Source organism: Dermacentor albipictus, chromosome 8 (assembly GCF_038994185.2).
Source record: "Dermacentor albipictus isolate Rhodes 1998 colony chromosome 8, USDA_Dalb.pri_finalv2, whole genome shotgun sequence".
In the NCBI taxonomy this organism is placed as follows: domain Eukaryota; kingdom Metazoa; phylum Arthropoda; class Arachnida; order Ixodida; family Ixodidae; genus Dermacentor; species Dermacentor albipictus.
In genome coordinates, this window is record NC_091828.1 from 1,038,842 (window position 1) to 1,054,704 (window position 15,863).

The 15,863-nt window shown below is 49.9% G+C and overlaps 1 protein-coding gene across 7 annotated transcripts in view; it reads left to right on the forward strand.

The window, feature by feature from the left end:
* Hel89B (histone acetyltransferase 1) overlaps window positions 1-15,863 on the forward strand; it is a 506,945-nt gene that overhangs the window by 361,711 nt on the left and 129,371 nt on the right. For all 7 annotated transcript variants that reach the window (XM_070523038.1, XM_070523033.1, XM_070523034.1 and 4 more), the window contains 3 exons: window positions 2,833-3,001; window positions 10,377-10,507; window positions 11,251-11,452. In XM_070523038.1, coding sequence (XP_070379139.1) covers window positions 2,833-3,001; window positions 10,377-10,507; window positions 11,251-11,452 — 502 coding nt within the window. The remainder of the gene's footprint in view (window positions 1-2,832; window positions 3,002-10,376; window positions 10,508-11,250; window positions 11,453-15,863) is intronic.

The window sequence follows — 15,863 nt, forward strand, 5'->3', positions numbered from 1 at the left end:
TTCGTGAACAAGATAGTACATGCAACAGTGGCAGCACTGAGGAAATGTCCACACGCTGTCCATAGCATGGGCGCCAACTGTCCTTGGGTACACCGCTGGCATCCGCCGGTCACGGCAGCAGCTTTGCAGGCTTGACGGCACGATGCCAGGCCAGGACTCCGGAAACGACGACGCAGTAGTCGGTACGAGCAAGCGTTGCTTGCGCCGACGCTTCTGCTGGGAAGAGCCGCCGTAGCTGTCGGTGACCGCCGGCTCTTTTGTCTGCCGCCGAGGGTTGCGAGCTGGATGCAGGAGGCCGCCGAAGTTGCCGCGCCGAACTGGCCACAGCATCACCATCGCCCGGGGTGACTCGATCGTAGTCCGGGGCAGCAGCGCAGACGATGTGCAGGTGACAGCAAGCCAGGGGTGACTCCAATCACGCTGCGTACACTCAACACACTCGGCAAACACTAAAGTAGTGCAAGGGAGAGGAATTCTGCATGCGCATCGCCCACGTGGTATGATGTTCAACTCGGCTTGCAAAAGATCAGGCAGCTACTCAGATGCTAAGTTCACGTGAACGAAGCTCGCTTTCTTGAGTCGAACGAGTAATTTCAATTCGTGCGAGGCTAACTAGAATGAGGGACGCAAAGTGCAACACCTCAACGCCATGGTCCACCAGGTTGTGTCCCTCCGCGTGCGATAGGCAGCTTCGTAAAGCCTTAGGCCTAAAGCGTCGCTACTCTGACAACAACCGGCATCCAACAAACAACACCCAGAATGGGCGCAAAACAGGCAGCCGCGAGGAGACATCAGCTCTGTGAGGTGATCCTACTCCGCTCGGTGCACACAGCATCTGTGTTGACGGCACCCACCGTCCCAGACGGTGTCGGAGCGGCCGGTGCCAGGCCGCAATACCAGTCAGCCCGTAGTGGCACCCGTGGCCCGCGGCCACCCTGCTCCCAGAGCCGCGCGACTTCATCAGAGTCAAAGAGATAGAAGCAGTTATTTACATAAGAAATTCGGACCACCCACGAGGCTTCCGTACTTACTCGCTTCAGGCTTGCCAATGCTTCGCGGGCGCTAAGTCTCGCTCTCCCAGGATGCAGACCACGTGGCTCGCGTACCGACGAATGCCACTAAAAAAACACTTGCGAAAAGGCTTAGCATGTTTACATGTTCAAACACACTACAAGCCACCGTCGCCTCGCTCAAGAAAGCACGCCGCCAACGCTAGCGATCAAAATTCGCGCTAGCCCTACGCTTCGGTTCAAACAAAGGTCTCGAACGAAGCAAAACTGTTAAAACTATCGTCTGATGCCCCAAGAGACCCACGTTGGGCAGCCAGATGTGGGGTATATGGGGTTCTCCTCCGTGCTCTTGGGACAAAGGAACGACAACACAGTAGTGCAAACAATCACACGGGCATTTATTGCACCTTTCATAGATCAATGCCTGCTAGCCGAGTTGCTATCCACAAAACATGCCGATGGGCGCGCGACAAATCTAGAAGTCCGACTCACCGGCGACCGGATATCGAGCGAATATGTTCGCCCCATGCTGGATCCCAACGCCTGGTCGTTCCCGTGTACGGTCACACCAACGGTGGCGCGTTCGAAGGCGGCCACACGAGGACGTCCCGCGTGCGCGCGCAAAGGGGAAGCGCTTTGTCTCCCAGTGCCCAAGTAACCCCGCCTGTCGGCGGCGTTAGCAGCGCAACACTCGCGCCCTCTCCCGCACTGTGCCCCAACCACATTGACCGCCGCGGGCATCACGCAGGCCACGCGGTGAAGCCGGAGAACAGGAGACGACGCGCTATGCGAGAAAAACATCAGGGGATGCGCGAGAGTCGTGCATCCCCACAACTTTCATGTGTTGGCAAGAACATTTCCTCTGTTGTAGTGTCTCCCTTGAGGCCCTGTAGTCCAGAATGGCTCAATCTTCCTATCATTTTTCATTGTTTGTAACTATGCAACGGCAAATAAGCTTTCTTGAATACGAATTGAATATGAATAGGAAGTATAGAATTGCGTGTCGAATAATCAAATGCAGCTGCCATATTTTCAGCAGGAATATTTATTTCAGTTTAATTAGGTACCACGCTTGTACTGGCTAGTGAAAAAAAGACAGCTATTTCACAATTAAGACCACTTTTAAGCACAAGATCACTAATTGACATTATAGAACTGCACGAATAACATCTCAACATCTCTAGAGCCTGAATGCAAATAAGCTTTCTAAGAATGAGGGGCTGCTCTATTACTAGCTTTCCTTAAATGCCAAATGAATAACTGTTGAAAAAAGATCGGAAGTTGGAGGGAAAGAAATGAAACCCTGCTAAAAAGGACACATGGGCCACAGACTCATGCAAACAAGCTTGTCGCAAGAAAAACATCAGTGGTTGTAGCTTAAAAAATAAAACTACTAGATGACTAGCTTCTAGAACCACTAAATACAGACAACTGAAAATCACAGGTTGTCATGTTGGCTTCCTTCGCAAGCCAGAAAACAGAGATATTGCACTGCCCATTTTGTTTCTTTGGAACCTTTTGTCGTTGCTTCACTTCCGACAATTTATCGATACTTTGTTTAGCAGATGCAGAACAGTAACCAGCCGTGAACAGTCCGTTGTTGTGAACTGTTTAGTTAGTTTTGATATTTGAAAATAATGAATGTAGCTCATTTTCGAATACGAGTAGTTTATGTACAACATTCCATTTTCATTGGAAACTGCCTGCCTAGACCTAGTTTTAACGTGCCGTGCCTCTCTTGGTGCTTGTTCTTCTCCCTGTTGTGTGCTTAGTTTTCACGAGATGCCAGACCGCTGCGCCCTTCTTTCTTTTGCGGACACAGAATGTTCAGCGGCAGAACGAGATACAGCGGAAAGGGGCTGCCCAGGTTCTGTCCTTGGCAACCGAGCACTTTGGGGCGTCCCTGCCCAGACGACTACCCAGCCTGTGGGAGGCCACCGTGGAGCCACTACTCCGGAGGGGCAGCACTGCTGATGTGGCAGTGTCTGCGGGTGAGACCTGGGCACAGCACACACTTTCGGGCGACGGGTTGGCAGCATCAAACCTAAACGTCACATGACAGAAAAACAAATGGCTTAAAAGAATGGCCATCCTAGATTTGTTAGTTTTTTTTCTGGTATTTGTTTTAATTTTCGTACGCGTGGCTTCTGATCACTTGCATTCTCTTTGTGCGTGTATCACATTAAGGGGGGAGGCTACCCTGGAGACCGAACTTTCTTATTTTTTAAGATATCCAGATGAAACTTTCAGGGTATGTTCACACCACCGATCTATGAGGAACCGCAAAGTTTCATGAAGATATGTTTATTAGTTCCAGAGTTATTGAGGTCTAACTAGGTGATTCATGTATATGCCTGAGGAAGAGCCTGGAGAAATGCCAGGACATCGTAGGAAGCTGAAATTCACTGTGATGATCCCTTGATAGATATCCCAGGTGGCTAAAGAGCCCTTTTCTTTAATTTCCCCTCCAAAAAATTTTAAGACAACTTTGAATTTGATGTAGCCAGTAATGACCACATTCATCAAAAATTAATTGCTTATTATAAATTAACTGCACCAACTTTCAAAAAAAGAAGCCTGTTACCCCCTGGCAAAGTCACTCAGGAACAGAATAAAAAAAAACGGCACACAAATATGAAAAGCGGTTCTTGAGATATCGCCTTCCCCAGCACCACTACCAGCGAAAAAATACATTCCGAGAAAACAAGCCTTAAAGTTGAACACGTGTTTTTTTTATTAGAAAGTTCCTGCGGAGCTTCTAATTAGCTCTTGCGGCTCCAAGCACACTCAGTGTGTCGGATTTTCGACTGGCGACAGCCGAAAGCACAGTTTCGCCGCTGAAAAGCGTCTACGCAGTCGACACTCGCTGCGGAAGATCGGAAGTTCGATGCTCGTACAAGACGCATATCGCGCTCCCGTGCACCGAGCATCTGCACTGTCTTGGGCTTTGCCGGCATCGCGTGCAGCGAAGAACTAGCGAAAAAAAAAAAAAAAGCTGAGCAAATAATCTAAAAGATAGCGCTAGGCGATGAACAGCTCGAAAGCGGGCGAGCAAGGGACGCAAGCGCGGCATCAAAGGGAGCAGCAGCCGCCGCCCGCGCAGCAGCCAATGGCAGGCGCGCTTTAGCCCGCGGGATTTGAGCAGCTGCCGCCGCCCGCGCAGCAGCCAATGGTAGGCGCGCTTTACCCCGCGGGATTTGAACGCGCTGCTCCGGCCAATCAGCGCTCCGCATCACATCGCGGGAAAACGCCAGTAGCGCCTCAACCGCGCCGACAATGCCATTTTGCAAGGCGGCAAAATAGAGACAAAGAAACCACGGTCAAAACGACACCAAGATGGCGAGGGCAGGCCGCATGGTCCGGGAATGGCGCGTGCGCGAAGTTTGACTTCATTTCGGCATTTGCGCGTGTTTTGTGGGCCGCGGTGGCCTCAAGAGTAGCGTGTTTTCTGTACTTTACGGTTGAATTAGGTGCTGATAATTACAGAACAGGTAGTTTATGATACATACAACCCAAAAATATGGTTTTTCAAAAGTCGACTTTTTCGCGATTTTTCGATTTTCAAGGGCCGCATCCCCCTTTAAGTTGAAAATGGAGACAAATTATGCAACAGTGGTAGAAAAAGGGATGTGTTGGTCTAGAGCCAACGTCCAGCCAACTTGTCTTCCTCAGGTCAAGTCAACTTGTTCAAATGTCGGTAGTACCAGCATGGGAGACTTTTTGTTCAACCACTGTTCATTGCAGCTGAACCTTATTATGTGAACCGGGGGCCCATCATGCTTGTGCCCTGAGCACTTAAAAGCAAACAGCGGCAGCAGTTCGCTGGCATTTTAGACTTTATCCACAGCATGTGAAGCAGGCGACAACCAAGTGCAAAAGTGCAGGGTGCACAACACGATTGGTGGGTTTGGACTTTGTGTTAAAACGTCTGTTAAAGGTTCCAAAATCTTGATTGAGCTTAGTTTGTCAAACTCAGACACAGCTAACAACCCATTATTCGGACACCGATAATGCAAACGTGCTTGGTCACTTGGATGGCCCTGTGGCACCGCCACTAGACTCGTAGACTTAATGTTTAAGAAATAGCGCGTCCTGTGATAATGGGCTCCCACTGCACGACCGTATACTATGTGCCCAACCAATCAAGCAGGAATGGCGATGAATAGCGACACCGGCAGGTGTCGTTGGCCATCTCTCCGCGAAGCTGATACGAGTGAAGCCTGGTTGATGTAGTTGTCATCGATGAAAATTTGGTGCATGCCTTGATTGTACTTCTGTAGCAACGGCATGACAATTTCTGAGATAGGGTGTCGCGATTTTGTAGCAATGCTTTCCACTCAATTTTATGCCACTCCTATCATACACTCTTCATGGCTGGCTGATCCGGTTGATAACGCGCAAAAGCGTTGCTCTGACTTGTGATGAAGCATGAAAAGCATGAATAAAAATAGTATAAACGACATTGCTAGAAAATCGCGGCCACGGAATGTCAAGGCCAAAGGCAAGTGTATGTGCACGCAGTGGCATGCATTGACAAACTTGCGCCTTATCCTTGAACCATCACTTTCGAAAGATATTTTCGTGATATTTCGCGTGAATTGGACGCATTGACAGAAGGCAGCACTTACTCCTAGTGATAAAATAGTGTGCTTGGCACTTTGTTCAGAATGACGTTGCTCCTAGAGACCGATGCATATTGTGCTGTGATCGCGTGAAATCAAAGGTAACTCCACATATTACGATCAAAGAATACGGCACACTGTGGGCAAATGTGTGTGTGCAGGTCAGCCAGACGCACTAAAGAATTGCTCAAGGCAGAGAGGAACAAATTTATACATGGACAGCAGACATGGAATTACACACAAACTAAATACAGATAGTGCATTTAACAGATTTGCTGCTCTAATCGCTTACCTCAGTTCAGGTTCTGCAGCGCTCACAGTTCCAACCATAGCAGTTGGTTACAAACCCCAGCGGTTTGGTAGCGGCAGCTGGGGTGTAGCTCGGCCGCAAGCCGCTACAAGAGGGACGGGAGCCAGGGTGCAGTCTGGCCTCGGCGGGTGAGAAACGGCGATGAACGCCGTAGTGCGGCCTATTAGCAGCGAGGTGTTGGAGTGGCGCCATGGCCGGGACGCTGGTGTACGGGCGGCTTAAGCCATACTTGCTGAAGGATATTTCGGCTTATTTCTGCTTTCGTGCCTGAACCGCACTTACCGCAAAAACCGGACTATAGGTCGGACCGGAATATAGGTCGATCCCCCAACTAACGAATTCTCAAAATGAAAAGAAATCTTTTTCAATGGCAAAAGTACCAAAAGACATGACACCCTTACCTTGAAACAAATGCGACTCAGGGGGTTGCACAATGGTGACAGTATTTATTTAAATGCTGCTCGCATGTGCACCCGGCCAAGTTTTTAGCGGTATCGCGCGACCATCGACACGCGTGCTTGTCAACACCTTATTAACGGCGCTGAGCAGCGAAACAAACGAGATACGCGCATGTGTACACATGCCCTTACTTTCGCTATTTCGCCGCTCCATGTCGAGATAAGGTGCTGACAAACACGCGGGTCGGTGGTCGCGCGATACTGTTAAAAATTCGTCGGGTTTACAGCACACAGGAGGGCACGAAGCGCGCAAGCGCTACTCCGTATCAGAGCAGCGCCTTTGATCAGAGTCGGATGACAAGTGCTTCTCGCTGTCCAGTCCATAGGCGCGTGCGATCTCTACCGCTTTCAAACGGATGCATTCGGCAGTCACAGGCAGCGATCTTACACGCAGCTCGCGGACGGACTCCGCAACCTTGCCTTCCAGTTCTGCAGTCCGCTGCGATCCGGCACGAAATGACGTTTTCTTTTGGTTGCTGCAAGTTGTAATACGTTGCTTTTGCCTCCGCCACTACCGAATGTTCTTTTCGGATACTTCCAAGTTCGCGCTGTGCCGCCAGGTTGCCGTGGGCTTCCACGTACTCAATCGCCTTTTTCTTGAAGGCGACGGTGAATTAGCGTAGGCTTCCGCTCCCGCTCATTTTGAAACAAAATGAAAGTGCAGCCTTTAATTAACATAACTTTGTGACAATGGAAACGCAAAATGCCGGCGCCACAGCGTCGCCACGCCGCCATAGACGCCGCGCTGCTGCTGATGGCGAAGGCGGCTGTTTACTTCATCCGCCCATTGTTGCAAGACTTCCATAGTTTTTCCGCCAATGTCTGGTATATAAGTCGAGGGTCGACATTTCGCAATGTTTTTTTTTTTAAAAGTTCGACCTATAATTCTGTTTTTACAGTACTTCTTCAAAACCGTGCAAGTCGGGAAAATTTGCAACTTGGATATAGCAAGCTATGTAGCATTGAAGGAGTCTACGGCTGTTGCAATGCATATTTCCCACTGTGTCTGTCCATAAATTTGCTTAATAAGAATGTCTGCAAATTCAACACGGGAAATTATGTATGATGCTCCTCTAAATGCTAAACATTTCCTTAATAGTTAACTATGAGAGACTTGCATTTCACATGGAAGAAAAATCTTGGTATTTGGTGTCAACATTATAAATGCATGTTACAAGGAGACTGCCTAGCAAAGCCTTCATCATTATTCTTATTACTCTGGTAGTTGTTTTTGTGGCCACTATATTAATGCGTAAAAGTAATGGCTAGGTGCACATTTTGTGTGAAAAGGTTTGCTATTGACACGTGTACTTGTCTTTATCGGGCGACACGTTTTGCCGACTAACAAATGTTATTGCACAGCGCGGGACGCACCTGCATGTAACTGAAGTTGCTGGAAAGTTATCGATACTTCTATGCGCTGTCTGTTGTCGTCGAACCTTGTGTTATCTGATTTCATCGCTTGACACGAATCGTGTCGAACTTTGTAAAAGGCATGCGGGTCCCAACGATTAGTCTAGAACATTCGATGACTACTGTATAAAAGCCGACGCGCTTGACCCGCTGATCAGATTTTCGACGATCGCCGACTGTGTTCGCCGCTATCGTTGCGCTTTAAGTGTAGCCTGTTTTGTGGGCACAGGTTCGCCCAATAAAAGCTAGTTTTGTCTTTCACCGTACTGCTACTGTGTTCTTTAACGTCACTACCACGTGACACTATTACTTTCACCATTCTCTGAAACAGGCACCCAGAAAACGCATTGGCTGTAAGTTGCATTGCTTTTAGCAATTTTGATATGGTTTTGAAAAAGCAGGTACAAGAATTTCAGTGAAGCACTGTGCCACTGTGAAATTAAAGTAGAGGTACCTGCTTGCATTTGCAGGGCAGTGACACTCTCGTGCCGCAAGTGTGTGGAGTACCCAAATCTAAGAGCCTCGTTTTAGTTTTTCTTTTCTTTTTTTAACATGACTGTATTCTAATCAATTAGGAAATTATACTCGTATTAGGAAATTATACTCACAGACACCTTTCTGTGGCTATGAAGGGAAAGCTACGGGCACATGGCTGCTGCACATGTGTTACCGCATCAAGTAGTCCGGCAGCGTTTGACAGCGCTTTTGGTTGTTGGGAACAGACACTGAATCGGCAGAGCTTCCACGTGTGACGGTTTCGCATTTGCCCAGACACGGAAGGGAAAAACTGCAAAATAAGTGAACTTTTACACTCAATGGTTTTTTCTGTCTTATTGAACGGTTGCTAATAAGGTGTTCATGTTTTTTTTTCCCAGCCAAAACAAACATGGAATAAAGCGCAGGACTCTTTTCAGAAGCGCTTCCACTCGTGCACGCTTTGCCTCCGTAGCTTTCCCTTCATAGCCACAGAAAGTTGTCCGCAAGTATAGCAGATGTCACTTGCATATGTAGATAAAATGTAGAACGATAACTGACTAATTTTACGTTCTGTTCTGGTGACTCGTCACACATGCTCTAAGCATTATGAAGCACTTTTGTGTGAAATACATTCTGATTATTTCTGGTAGCCTCTCATACGTACAAGTCACAGAACATGGTGACTTTTTTTTTTCTTCCCCTTCAAGGAGGGCTTGAGCAGACAAACACATAGAGCACTAAGTCTAGAGCCAACATTTCAGTGAGAGGCATTTTTAACCATTCTTCAAAAACGGGTGCCCAGAAAATGTCCAGTCTCCAAGGAAATAATCTGCCTCTCTTTATATGCTCTTTATATGCTATATATTCAAGGTCAATGGCATGTTTTTTGAAATTCTATCCTAGCCTTTGCAACAAAATTTGCTCATTCAATAAAGAAATTATCTTCAACTTTGCAACATTCTCAGGCATCCTTAGTTGACAAGCACATAGAGCCTTAGCCTAGAGCCATCTTTTCGACCAGCAGGTCTGTCTTAATCGGGGCAGCAGCTGCTTCACTCTACAGGACAGACACACTACAGTTGATGACCGGTAATTCCTACTCCAGGGGGAATGTAAATAAGTCCGAATTATTGAACGTCCTAAAAGACTAATGTATCCAAAAAAAGATCACTTTATTTAAGTTTTAAGGTGCCTGTGCACAGAACAAGTGGTCAATGCGTTGCTGCACGCACTTCCGCTTACATGCAACCAAGTACGTCTCTATTTCTGCGAGTTTTGAGTTTCGCTGTACAACGATGCAAGGACTGCAGAGGCTCGACTCAGCTCAGCATGTGGAAGGCTCGGAGCACACGGCACATCATCACGCCGAGTCAGTCGCTGTTTGACGGTGGGAGAACTTGCTCAATTATTTCGTCATTGTTCAGTTCGGCACACGACGAAACCACACTGTCGACATCTGCAAAGCCTTCAAATCTAACGCCGGCAGGAATCGGCACACATTTGAGCTCGTTGTGATAGCCGGCAGTGCAGCCGCTTCATTTGCGGATTCGGGACTAATTCGGACTGCAAAGGCCATTGGGGCCATTTGACCCAGCCTATCAATAACTTCACAAGAGAAAACTTCATGCGCTCAGCAGAGCGCTGTCTGGAACACAAACTAAGCAAACAAGCACAGCATGGCGGAATGCTGTCCGTAAGGCAAACTCAACAAACAGAATGGTGATAGTGGGCCATGCACGGGGGTGCTGGAAAAGAATATCATGATCACGATGTATGCGACCTCACAATTCAGGCAAAGCCTCCAAGATTGGCAGTTGCAGTTAAATCTCAGAGGTGCAGAGTGGCGACCAAGGCAATGCCTCAGAGATTACCATCTGGAGAGTAATCTCTGAGGCCATACTTGATGTATCGTCAAGTTTGCCAGAGGAAATAATGGCGGCCGAGTTGACGTACGCTACAGCCCACGGACTTGTCTGCTTCCTTCACCTGTTCTGTTATCGCGCTGTTTTGCCATATCATGCTGTTGTGCCAAGAAGCCAGGCTAACAGCCACTTGTGTGGGTTTTGTGCACCCAATGCCTTCCCAGGTGATGTTGTGCACAACGGTGAAGCTGAACCCTCGAGTGAGGCCGCACAGGCCAAGACACAGGAGCTGACCACAGCTCTGCAGGCCCTGGAAGTGATTGGGCCACACCTACACCCAGGGCTTTACTCCAAGGTGGGCACACGCACCTGAATGACATGCCTTTCCTTCTGAAAGAGCAATACTTAGTCACTTAAAATGCAAGCAGAACTTTCTTTTGTCTGGAAAAGAAAATACTTGTGCTTGAATCCCTGGAACCATTGTGTTTAACATGTTTAGACATTTAATTGCACCCGCCGTGGTTGCTCAGTGGCTATGGTGTTGGGCTGCTGAGCACGAGGTCGCGGGATCGAATCCCGGCCACGGCGGCCGCATTTCGATGGGGGCGAAATGCGAAAACACCCGTGTGCTTAGATTTAGGTGCACGTTAAAGAACCCCAGGTGGTCAAAATTTCCGGAGTCCTCCACTACGGCGTGCCTCATAATCAGAAAGTGGTTTTGGCACGTAAAACCCCAAATATTATTATTATTATTATTACATTTAATTGCATGCTTATGTGTATTGCACATTTTCCGTTTGTGTGAACCCTCAAATGTTTTTCCACATGAACTTGTACAGTCCCTTTAGAATATACGAGTGTGCAATAAATTGTGTGAAGTTACAGTGAAAAATGCTGTGTTGCTTTCATGATGGGATCAATGAAGCCAGGCTATTGTATGAATGATTGTGTTGTTAAAGGAACCTCAACAGCAGGGGCATGATATGCAAGTGAAATGCAGCAGAGAAGCAACAATTGGGTGTATGAATCAGCATGGTTATGCACATGTTGCTGGAGGAAAGGTTGCAGCGTCATGCAGCAGGTGCTTTCCTTCTGCAGCTGGATGCAGCACTGCCACCACTGTGTGATGCCCTGGACCACCCGGCTCCGGTGGTGCGCCACCTTGCTTCCCGCTGCTTTGGCATGATGGCCCGAGTGCGGACAGCGCCAACCATGGGCACTGTGGTCGACAGAGTCTTGGCCAAACTCGGGGCTTCGGACGACGACGTCCAACGACTGGGAGCCGTTGAAGCCATTGCCTGTATCCTTTCTTTAAAGTGCAGTAGTGTCTATGGGTGCATCGCATTTCCCTGACTCTGAGATGCCCTAAAAACCGGCCAGTGCTGCAAATGCAGTGTCGTTTTCACACTCTCTTGTAAGGCATAAAGTTTGTGGACCCTGTTTCTCTTGAAAGAAAAGTGGGCCTTAGTAGGGGGTAAGTACAGTAATGGTAGCTTTTATAATAAATTATACACTTGAGCTTGAGTATATTGAACCGGTTTACATTGAATCGTCCTGTATATTGAACAATTTCTGAACATAGTATAGTTACACTGAGTATATATAGCAAAAATTGCACTTACATCGAACAAAAATAGCATCGACTCCCGTTATATTGAACGTCGAATGCCACAAAAGTGCCCTTAGAAGTTATATTTTCCTTGCAGCAGTGGGATAACGCGGCGACACATCCCAGAAGTGGTTTAGTCTGGTGGCGCGATTCCATCCACTCACTCTCCCTACCATGACCAGGCTGCGTCGTGCAAGCTGTCAACAACCCCCCCCCCCCCCCCCCCTGCAAAAAATGATACTGGCCCGCCCACAGTGCTTGCTCAGACAGCCACTTGGAGGCTCTTGTGCCCTCATAGCGCAAGATGGTGCAAGTCCGAGTTGGCTCGCTGCTTTTCTCGTTTGTTGTATTTGCGTCTTGTGGGCTTTGTCCCACAGAGTTGCTGTGATGGCCAGCGTGAAGTGGCAAAATTTGACTTTCGCTGTGAAGCTCGAAATCGTAAATCGAGATGAACGCGAATGTTGCCACAGCGTACAAGATTCCGAGGAGCACTCTCAGCACGATCTTGAAGAGTAATGGGGAGATTAGGGCTAAAGCGGACACAACGACCGGATGCTCGTGGCACCCGACATGTACGCATGGCCAATGTCGAAGTGACCGTGTGCAAGTGGTTCATCCGAAACTGCTTCAGACATGCAGGCTTCTGTGTGTGACGCGCAAGACCCGCGGCAAGCCAGCCCAAGACCCATGACGAGGAGCCGCGGTTCTCGGAGGCCAGGCGCGGGATCGACGGTAGTTGACTGAGCGACAAACAGGTGGCGTGAGTGCGGCCAGGCGCGGGATCGACGGTAGTTGACTGAGCGACGAACAGGTGGCGTGAGTGCGGAGAGGACAGCGGCGCGAGCGTGCGAGCGTGCGGGGGGAGAGTGGCAAAGGGGAGAACTCGGAGTGTGGTTGTGTGGTGCGGAAGGTTGGCGTTCGGGAAATAAAGCGGTAGTTCGGGACCACGTGTGGCGTGTCGTCGATCGTGACAAGTGGGGGCTCGTCCGGGATCTACGTGGACATGGAGACAGTGGACGTTCCCGAACAATTGGTACAGCATCTGCTGGGGCAGACGAGCGGATCTACCATGGAACGCGAGCAAATCGCGGCAGCTGTCAGACAAAGACTGATGGCGGCCGAGGCAGTGCCTATGGGTTCTACGACAACGGCGGCGGCGGTTCAACCGGTGAGCGACTGCGCTCCGCGCTCCACAGGAGGTCAGCCAGGTCAGCCTCCAAGGTTTAAGGGGTTCAACGACCATCAGTCCCCCGAGGAATTTTTGGACCGGCTTGAAACGTTTTGTTTGGTCAGCGGTGTCGCAGCTGACAAGAGGCTTACGCACATTGTGCCTGCTGCGCTGGAAGGTAGCGCGAAGTTGTGGTGGCGATTCGTGAACTCGTTTGTGTCGTGGGAGGAGTTCACTGCGGCGTTTATTGCGGAATTCTCCTCCATTGACGCGAAGCGCCGCTTGAAACAAGAGCTGGAGCACCGGACGCAACATCCCCAAGAAAATTTAAAGGAATTTATTTATACCATCGCGGCCTACTACGACCGGATTGGCGGCGAAGTGCCCGAGTCGGAAAAGGTTGACCGCGTGCTGCGGCAGATGCACCCGCAACTCCAGGATCTGGTGGAGGGAAGACAGTTCAGCAGTCTCGCGGAGTTGGCGAAGGCCGCTGACGGTCTCATGGAGCGTTTCTGGAGGCGCATGCAGTACAAGCCACCACCACCCCCGACTGACCAAGTCGCGAGAGACTTGGCCTTCCAATCGACTATAAACGTGGCCGGCGTGCCGGGAACACAACCCGGAGGGTTGATCACAGCGGCTGCCGCGCCGTTCCAGTATCCGCCGGCGGCATCCCCCTGGCCGTTGCACCCCGCGGCGATACAGCCCTCCTACCACCGAGACCAATTGCACGGATTGGCCGCATTCGCCTCAAGGACGCCACATCTCTCAACGCCGTCACAGCACCAAAGGTACCAGCCGCGTGACCAAAGAGAATTCAACTGCCATCGCTGCGGAGGCGTCGGTCACATGGCCCGCGAGTGCCCTACAGGTCGGCGTGGCGGCCCACCCCGCTGCTACCAATGCAACGGGATCGGACATATCCGCTCTCAGTGTACGGGAAACGGGGGACGGTAGGTGCTACACCGGCAAGCACCTACGAGACTGCGCTGCAAGTAGCGGCCTTGGCCGGCAACAAGGAGCCTCTCCTGGAAGTGCAGATCGGGAGGACGACGTTCCAGGCCCTACTGGACACAGGCTCGAGTGTGAGCTTGCTTGGATTGCCGGCGGCAAGGGTAGCGGTCGAGGCGGGCGCCAAACCCAAGACACAGGAACAAGCACTCCGCCTGGCAACAGGTTGGTCTCAGTCGACGACTTCCCTCAAGTGCAAAATAAAGTGGGCCACAAGCAGCCGCAATCAACGCTTCCTGTGTGTGCCAGACTTGTGTCGGGACATTGTGCTGGGCAGAGATTTTTTAACAGCAACAGGCATCTCTTTACATGTATCGCTGGGTGGGTGGACGATTGGAACCGATCCACAGTGCATGGTGCCATTTGCTAAGCGTGAAAAGGACCCAGCGACAGCACTTGCAATAGAAGATGGAGAGTCGTACCACTTGCACAGCCTCTTTGAAGAAGTGCTTGTAGTTCCAGGCATAGAGAACATGCATCAGGCTGGCACCAAGGAACTACACCCAAGCATGAGTAAAGTTCTCGATGACTTTAGCCATCTGTTTACTACAGTTGCGGGATGTACCACCCTGGCTCAGCACCTCATTGACACGGGGGACAGTGCGCCCGTGAGATGCAAGCTACGTCCAGTGAATGCGAAGAAGCAGAAGATCATTGAGGGCTGTGTGGATGACCTCCTACAACAGGGCCTTATAAGACGAAGCACCAGCCCATGGACTAGCGCCCCAGTGCTCGTTGCAAAGAAGTCTGGAGGCTACCAGCTCACTGTGGACTACCGTCCGTTAAATGCACGCACCCGAGTACCTGCCTACCCAATGCCTCGAACTGACTGGCTGCTAGCGCAGTTGGGCCGAGCAATGTGGTTTTCCAGCTTTGATCTCTCCCAAGGGTTTTTCCAAATTCCTGTTTGCAAGGCTGACATAGCTAAAACGGCCTTCATTTGCCATCAAGGTACATTTGAATTTACGAGGATGCCCTTCGGGGTGGCAGGTGGTCCAGCAACTTTTCAAACCCTAATGGACCGGGTGCTGCAGGGAATCAATCACCACTTTGCTATGGCATTTTTAGATGATGTCCTTGTATACTCAGAGACACTGGAGAAACATGTTGAACATGTAAGGGAAGTGCTACAACGCATTGAGGGTGCTGGCCTTACGATTAATCCAGATAAAGTACAGGTCTGCCGTCAGTCCCTCAAGTTTTTAGGTCACATCATCTCCCCTGGGCAGTGCAGACCAGATGAGGACAAGGTGCGTGCAGTGCTGGATTACCCTAGACCCAGTACAGTTAAGCAGCTGCAAGCCTTCCTGGGACTTGCCGGCTACTATAGAAGCTTCATCCCTCACTTTTCACTGACGGCACATTCACTGACCAACCTTTTGAAGAAGAACGAGCCATGGCAGTGGGAGGAGTGCCAAGAACAGGCTTTCACTGCACTCAAGCAGGCCTTAGCTCAGGATGCTGTTATAAGCCTCCCAGATCTAAATCGACCCTTTGTGGTGGAGACAGATGCAAGTGGCATTGGCATTGCAGCTGTGCTGCTGCAGGCTGGCCCTGATGGTCTGCAGCCTGTTTCCTTCATTAGCAGAGTCCTTACAGCAGCCGAGAGCCATTATACTGTCCAGGAGTGGGAATGCCTGGCAGTAGTCTGAGCAGTGGACAAGTTCAGGGCATATCTTGAATTTACAGAGTTTGAAATACACTGTGACCACTCCTCCCTGGCATGGATGTTTCGTACCGACCAAGCTTCACCCAGGGTCAAGCGTTGGGTTCTTCGGCTGCAGGGCTTCAACTGCCGAATCAAGCACAGACGAGGGCTGGCAAACATACCCGCTGATGCCTTGAGTAGAGCCCCTCTCCAGTGTGAAGACAACCCAAGTGACAACCTACATGAGACGCTGTTCCCCATTGCTGCTCCAGAAC